General features: G+C 50.5%; 1 protein-coding gene and 1 long non-coding RNA gene across 3 annotated transcripts in view; one reads left to right on the top strand and one right to left on the bottom strand.

Moving 5' to 3' along the window:
• PDE1B (phosphodiesterase 1B, calmodulin-dependent) overlaps positions 1-4,401 on the top strand; it is a 26,972-nt gene extending 22,571 nt beyond the window's left edge. For both annotated transcript variants that reach the window (XM_008588139.1, XM_008588140.1), the window contains 6 exons: positions 646-766; positions 1,064-1,145; positions 1,502-1,610; positions 2,225-2,355; positions 2,849-2,969; positions 3,434-4,401. In XM_008588139.1, the coding sequence (XP_008586361.1) occupies positions 646-766; positions 1,064-1,145; positions 1,502-1,610; positions 2,225-2,355; positions 2,849-2,952 (547 nt within the window). In that variant the 3' untranslated portion in view covers positions 2,953-2,969; positions 3,434-4,401. The remainder of the gene's footprint in view (positions 1-645; positions 767-1,063; positions 1,146-1,501; positions 1,611-2,224; positions 2,356-2,848; positions 2,970-3,433) is intronic.
• A 1,863-nt stretch (positions 4,402-6,264) lies between these two features.
• Positions 6,265-7,145, bottom strand: LOC103603582. The gene is made up of 2 exons (XR_551632.1): positions 6,877-7,145; positions 6,265-6,399 (listed from the first exon to the last, which is right to left on the bottom strand). It is a non-coding gene; the product is annotated as an uncharacterized LOC103603582 (long non-coding RNA).
• Positions 7,146-7,511: the final 366 nt, after the last annotated feature.

Below are 7,511 nucleotides of genomic sequence, written 5' to 3' on the forward strand. Positions count from 1 at the left end.
GTTAAAAAAAAAAAAAAAAAAAAGCTCAGAACAAATGCCATAATTATATCTGATGTTGCTTAAAAGTAGGTGGGAGTGTATAAATGTGTATGAGAGACTGAATTGTGTTTGTGTCTGTCCTGGAGGTGTGTGTTAATCTCCGTGTATGGTGTCTATGGTGAGAGAGTGTGCAGTATCACAGCGGATCATTGTTGGGGGTATTATGATAATAATGATTATTTTAAATAACATCTAAGCACCTATTAGGTGTCAGACAATCTTCTAAATACTTATATGTTGTATATCTGTTAATTCTCAGAATAACTTGACATGTGGTAGAGTTGTTACTTCCATTTTAGGGCTGAAGAAAATAAAATACAGAAATTTTAAGTAACTCGTTCACTGTCACACAACTAGTCTGTGGTAGGTATAGTGGGGATTTGAACCCAGGCCCTTTTATTTTAAGAGCCTGGGTTCTCAGTTACTAAGCTATGCTGCTACCTGTACATTTATGAGTGTGTGTATGGCCTTGAGGATGTCTGAAGTATGTGAAAGGATGTGCATGTATGGGTCTGAGAAAGAGCATGTGATGAGAAGTTAGGGAATGATCCAGGTTTCCTTTCCTGAAAGATCAGTCTCCCTTCCCTTGCCACTTGCCCCAACCAGGATTGACAAGTCCAAGGCCCTGTCTCTACTGCTCCATGCTGCTGACATCAGCCATCCAACCAAGCAGTGGTCGGTCCACAGCCGCTGGACCAAGGCCCTCATGGAGGAATTCTTCCGCCAGGTAGTGTGGCATCTTTGCCCACCCCCTGCCCATGGGGGCCTCTTGCCCCTTTTGCTCTCCGAGTTCTCTGCTCCTACTCCAGATCTTCATTTAGCTACCTGCAGCTTTTGACCTGACTCAAATCCATGGGATAAAATCCCATTATCCTAGAAACTTGACAATAGTTGCCAATAGTTGTATTTCATTTGCATATCACTCATTTCCAGGTCTAAGGTGCAGAAAGTCCTCTCCTACCACAACATCTGGTACGTCTGAGGTATCCTCTCCAGCTTTCTTACGCTGTCCTCTCTCTCCCAGGGTGACAAGGAGGCAGAGCTGGGCCTGCCTTTTTCTCCACTCTGTGATCGCACTTCCACTCTAGTGGCACAGTCCCAGATTGGTGAGTGTCCTTTCCTGCAGGGAGGAGGGGATTAGGAAGGGGAAAGAATGCTGTCTGGGCCTGGGCCAGGATTACTGCATGTCCCCAACCCCAGAACCATGCTTTCTGTAGAGGCAGGCCTCCTGTGCTGGAGCCTGGGGTTCTGGGGAGGGAGACCAGGGGGTGCAATGGCAGAGAGGAGTTCTCTGGGGTCAAAAGACATCATCCCAAAGCCTGTCCCCATTGGGAAGTTTTCAGTCCCAGGTTACCTCTTCACTCCATTTCACATGTAGCCAAGGGTCACCGCCATGCTAGCTGTATCCTCTGCCCAGCCCTCCAGGTAAGACATCTCTACTGTGTTGCCCCCTTCACTGCAGGTTTCATCGACTTCATTGTGGAGCCCACGTTCTCTGTGCTGACTGATGTGGCAGAGAAGAGTGTCCAGCCCCTGGTGGATGAGGACTCCAAGTCTAAAAACCAGCCCAGGTGAGGGTGGCTGGGGTAGCCAGGTCTTCTGTTTCTGGGGGAGGGAAGTTGGACACAGAGAGGACTGACTCATGGGGAGGAGGTATAGCTGTGGTGGGGAGGCAGGCCACTCCAAGCTTGGGAGCCCTTTGCTGCTTGTCACAGTCAGGGGTGGAAGGATGGGACCAGAAGGGTGTGACCTGCACCTGTGCTCCCCTCCATCATATTTTTGATTTTCTTTAGCTCTGTCTTTATATAGTCTTTTTGGCTCATCTTATTTTTATTTTCCTTCTACGAGGAGAGGAGGGTGTGTGTGTGTGTGTGTGTGTGTGTGTAAAACTGGAGTGAGAGGGACAGGGACTTGGGGGTAGTCTTTTTGGCTCATCTTATTTTTATTTTCCTTCTACGAGGAGAGGAGGGTGTGTGTGTGTGTGTTTGTGTGTGTGTGTGTGTGTGTGTGTGTAAAACTGGAGTGAGAGGGACAGGGACTTGGGGGTATCTAGTAGAGGGAAAAGGGAAGTTCTTCTTCCTGATCTTCCATCTCCTCCACTCTGAGGTCTATGAGGTTTGGTTCTGGATTGGGCTGGATTTCACTTTTGGAGTTGGGGTGGGGGGGGGGTGCATCCTGCTTCTAGCTTCCAGTGGCGCCAACCTTCTCTGGATGTGGAAGTGGGAGACCCCAACCCTGATGTGGTCAGCTTCCGCTCCACCTGGACCAAGTACATTCAGGAGAACAAGCAGAAATGGAAGGAACGGGCAGCAAGTGGTGGGTGCTGTGGGGGTGAGACCTTGTGGGGGTGGTGAATGGAGCAGAGGCAGGTCCCCCTTTTATTAGGCCCCTGGAGCAATTTGGTTGAATCCTAGAGTTGGGAATGGAGCTGATCAGGTTAAAGTTAGATCACAGGAAATACTGACTGGCTGAATGGCCTGCTCCATTCTAGACAGTTTTAGGGGCTGGAGAGAGGATAGGGAAAGCCATAATATTCCTCAACCCAGGGGACCCAGTGCACATTGTGGTCTCTGTAAATGGTGCCCTTGTAGATTTGGGTAACTTGGTGACCCTGGCTGGGAAATCTCTTCTGATATGTGAGTTTTAGTAAGGCCAGAGAGGCTCTTTCCAAATGGGGACGGGTTGAATGTAGCTCAGTTTGAAGGCAGGGCAATGGATGAGAATCCCTTACTTTTCTCCGCACAATCCTTGGGTTCTGGGGAAAATTACATGTTGGTCTAACCTCAGCTTCCTTTATGCCCTTCTGCAGGCATCACCAACCAGATGTCCATTGACGAGCTGTCCCCCTGTGAAGAAGAGGCCCCACCCTCCTCTGCCGAAGATGAACACAACCAGAATGGGAATCTGGACTAGCCCTGGGGCTGGCCCAGGTGAGCCTGTTGTGGTGGAGGGAATAGGGAGAGCTGGGTGTCCAACATGGCATCTTTGTTGGGTCATCTCTGGGATCCAGTGGTTGTGAGGGTCTCCCTCCTTCTAGAACTGAGCCAGGACATGGGTGGGAAGCAGGGAATTCCTCCCACCCTCTTCCGTCCCACAGTTCCTGCGGGAAGAGAGGAGGTAGCTCCTCAGAACAGCAGCAGAACAGCTAGCCTGTAAAGCACCTTGGTGAGCTTAGGGAAAAGGAACCTACCAGGGCACAAGGCTCAGTGAGGCCAGTTGAGTGTGACTGCAGTTTCAGCTCCTGCTTACACCCGTGGCTGGACACCCTTCTGGAGGGCATTTTGTGCACAACTGTACTCTAGACTGAGGGGGATCTGGCAGAACTTGGAGAAGGAAGGTCAGGCTGGAGATGGAGGCAAAGATCAGAGCACTGGCGTCTCTCCCTCTTTCCCAGGTCCTCATTGAATCCAAAGTGTTCGATGTCATCAGCACCATCCATCAGGACTGGCTCCCCCATCTGCTCCAAGGGAGCATGGAAGTCGTGGAAGAGACAACCCACCCGAAGGCCAAATGCCAGAGATTGTGGGGTTGGGGGAAGGGCCCCTCCTCACCTGACACCCATTGGGGCGCACTTTAATCTCCTGGCAGTGAGACTGGGGAACTTCAGGCTCCCAATGGTCACTGTGCCCATCCCCCTGCTTCTGGACTCCCCTCATGGTCAGATAGCTGCCTTGGGGGGGGAGCTTCCTGGAGGCTTCCCAGGGCCTAGGGGGAGGGTCAGAGATGCCAGCCCCCTTGGCCCTCCCCTATTCTTTTTGCCTCCAAGTTTCTAAGCAATACATTTTGGGGGTTCCCTCAGCCCCCCACCCCAGATCTTAGCTGGCAGGTCTGGGTCCCCCTTCTCCTCCCCTGGGAAGGGCTGGAATAGGATAGAAAGCTGGGGGTTTTGAGAGCCCTGTGTGGGGAGGGGAGTGGGTTCCTTCAGGGCATGGTACCTTTCTAGGACCTTGAAATGGGGTGTGGGGGCACTTCCTCTTTACCCCAGACTTGTACTGTTTCAGCCCCATCCCCAGCCTGACCCCCTGTACTCTTCCCTGTCTTCCATTCCAAAATGGTGACTGGGGGAAGAGGAGCCATTGGGACCAGGGACTGAGGGGAGACCTTTCCTGGGGCCCTCAAGAACTTGGGACTGCTCTGGGCCCCTGGGGCTTGTTACCTGCCCTGGGTTAGTCCCAAGCCCTTTGCCTCCTTCCTCTGCCCTGGGGCTGGGAGGCTCCCCATCCGACCAATGTCTGTAACGTGCTTTGAGATCTCCCCAGCAAAGCACCTTCAGGGTGTATCTGATGAACAAAGTCAGGAGAGGTCAGCTGGGTTGGGGTCAAGGGTACGTAGGGAGGGTGAGGTATAACCCAGTAATCCTGTGTTGCTAACTGAGAGGGTTCCACACCTCCTTCCCATCTCCCAGAGAACTGGCCCAGCTGCAGGCACCAAGAGGCCCGTCCCCTAGGACAAGTGGGGAGTGGTGGGGGAAGGCAGATGGGGAGGGGCTCAGGGCTGCTGCTGTCATGAGAGGGTTCCACACCTCCTTCCCATCTCCCAGAGAACTGGCCCAGCTGCAGGCACCAAGAGGCCCGTCCCTTAGGACAAGTGGGGAGTGGTGGGGGAAGGCAGATGGGGAGGGGCTCAGGGCTGCTGCTGTCATATCGTCTGGAGAGAGCTCAGCCAGGCCTGGTGCCCCTTCCTTTCCTCAGGCTCCTCCTCACCCCCACCTTGCCCCAGGAAAGGCCAAAGTCCAGGTGACTGCTCTCCTTTCTTGTAAATACCAACCATGCATTTGTACAGTGGGCCCTGTTCACGTGAAATCCATATCCACGGTCTCTTAGACCTTGATACTTGTCCCACCCACCCCACCCTGAGTGGGGCAGAGACGCATGTAACTCACCCCTGCCCGTGGTCTCCCAGACCCTTGCTATAGCCAGAGATCAATAAAGAAGGGAGACGGGGCCTGGCTGTGTTTGGTGTTCACTGGGTGGAAGTTGACTGAGCATCTTAATGTACACAATCTTTCTTAAGCTTGATAAAATCCTGGTGGGTGTTCTCACTATTTATATATATATATATATATATATATGTGTGTGTGTGTGTGTATATATATACATAAACACACATATGAAATCCTGGTGGGGTGTTCTCACTATATATATATATATGTACACACACACACACACACACAAAGAGAGAGAGGGAGGGGGAGGGAGGGAGAGAAGAGAGAGATGGGCAAGCCCAGGAGATGAGGCCTTGCCTGGGGGCACACAGTTGGCACATGGCACAAGTGGGACCTTACACTTCTCAGGCTCTGCTCTTTTTCCTGTGCACCACACTGCTTCAGCAAGGAGGGAGAAAGAATCTGGCCTTCCCTTCTTTCCTCTATTGCCTCCACTACTTGGGAAAGTCAAAAGCAGCGGCAGCAGAGGCCTGGCTGTGTGAGCTGAGGAAGTTTCTTCATCTTTGCTTGGTTTTTGTCTTTCCTGCAGTACCTAGGACAGGGGAGAGATGACCTTTCCATTTCCCAGCAAGAGCATCTTTGTTAATGACCACTGTGTTCTCTATCCATCTTTGATAACGGGTTGGAATAAGGGAGGTGGTCTCACAGCTGGAGAAGGGAACACATTCTGAAGCTTGGGAATCCAAAATGAAGGCAGCTGAGGCTTGGAGGGCAGGCAAGGAGGCATCCACAGGACACAACACATCACCATATCTTTTCATGGGCCAAGTGCCAGGGTGCAGTTCCCCATTTTTTCCAACAGATGGTGCCCATGGCACAGTCACAGCTGGACAGGGCACTGGCCTTAGAGCTGCAAGTCTTCCAGCTGCAGGGCCGCCCTGCCAGCTGGTGGTATCTTTCCTCAATAAGAAAAGAGAACCTGGGGCTATTCTTCCTTCTTGGCACCCTGGAAGCTAGTCCTCCCACCTACCTGACCCTCAGCTCTCTTCCCACGGCAAGTAAAGGCAGGCTAAGGGAAGAACTTCTTAAGGCTTCTGCCCAGCTTCCCTATTTCCTCCTTTGCATAGGCAGTTGGACAGGAGTGTAGGGGGCTGTAGAGAAGGTAGCACAGGAGTGGAGGGAGAAAGGATTCTAGAAGTTGGTAAAGAAGGAACATTCCAAAGACCTAACATCAAATTTATCACTTTTTAAAAACGAGATTTGGTAGGGGGCTGTAGAGAAGGTAGCACAGGAGTGGAGGGAGAAAGGATTCTAGAAGTCGGTAAAGAAGGAACATTCCAAAGACCTAACATCAAATTTATCACTTTTTAAAAACGAGATTTTCCCCCCAAAGTGAAGAAATAAGAAACAAATCCAGTGTCTATGCATTCCCAAACTGCAGTTTTGATTCCAGGATACCTCCTTCTCTGTCAGACCTGTTGTGGGGGAAGGGACAGAAAGAGAAAATGAGAGGACAGAGGGTCACCTTGTTCCCTCCCCTGCTGACCATCCCATCTGTCAAGCATCTAACTTCTCAGGAAGCTTGTTCTGAAGTTTGATATCAGACTCTCCCCCTTGTCCAGTGTATGCAGGAGGAGTAAGGACTGTAAAATCAAATCTCAGGAGGTCATCTAATCAATACATCCACCTCCAGGCAGAGAAGGCCACTGCCCACCCAGTATGGGCAGACGAGGATCTCCTTTTGGGTTCCAAATGCCTTTTTTCCAAACATCCATGGACTACTTCTATCACCCATTCCTGGAGCCAGAAATCCTACATAAAATCCAACCTCAATCCCTCCTGCTGTAGCTTACTCCCATTTTTCTTCATTTGTCCATCAGAGGAGATGAAAATCCTCTTACCATGAAGGCCTGCTCTCCTGTAGACCCGGCAACCCAGCCCTGGGGTCTTACCAAATTGGCTCCTTGGGAATCCAGTGGTGGTATGTGAGTTGAGGGTTCCTCTGTGCTGGGTTCCTCACTGCCCCTCTCCTGAGTTTTAGGGGTGGATTCTGCAGGCTCTAAGGAGGGAAATTGGGTGATGAGAGGGAGAGAGAGCATTTATGAAGGCCTTGGATGGAGGGTACTGAATCCTGTACCCCAGTGACCACTGAGAAGGGCCCAAGACCACGTTGGGTGCAAGTGGGCAAAACCAACAGGGTTTTGATCATAATTACTACTATAGTACACTATTTTTTTCTATTGGTAATCAAAAAAATTATGTACAAACTCAATGTGTGGCTAAACCTGACCTGAAACCTGATATGAGGCTATTTTTAGTCTTTATTTATCCTGCTTAGTGAGGCCATTCATTGGATTGCAGAAATATTAATGTGTTTGTTTACAGGGTGCTCTGCTGGGGGTATTATGTAATACACAGTATTTACACTGTATCACCTTCATGAAATTGGAAAAATTCCAAATTCCCGAATACATCTGGGATAAGGGACTGTGGACATGTATTAACATCCCTGCCAAGTTTCCATTTATTGCATGCTTTGTATGTGTCAGGTGCTGTGCTAAAAAGCCAGTCTCATTTAATATTCACA

The sequence above is a fragment of the Galeopterus variegatus genome, unplaced genomic scaffold (genome assembly GCF_000696425.1).
Source record: "Galeopterus variegatus unplaced genomic scaffold, G_variegatus-3.0.2 Scaffold4683, whole genome shotgun sequence".
Lineage (NCBI taxonomy): Eukaryota > Metazoa > Chordata > Mammalia > Dermoptera > Cynocephalidae > Galeopterus > Galeopterus variegatus.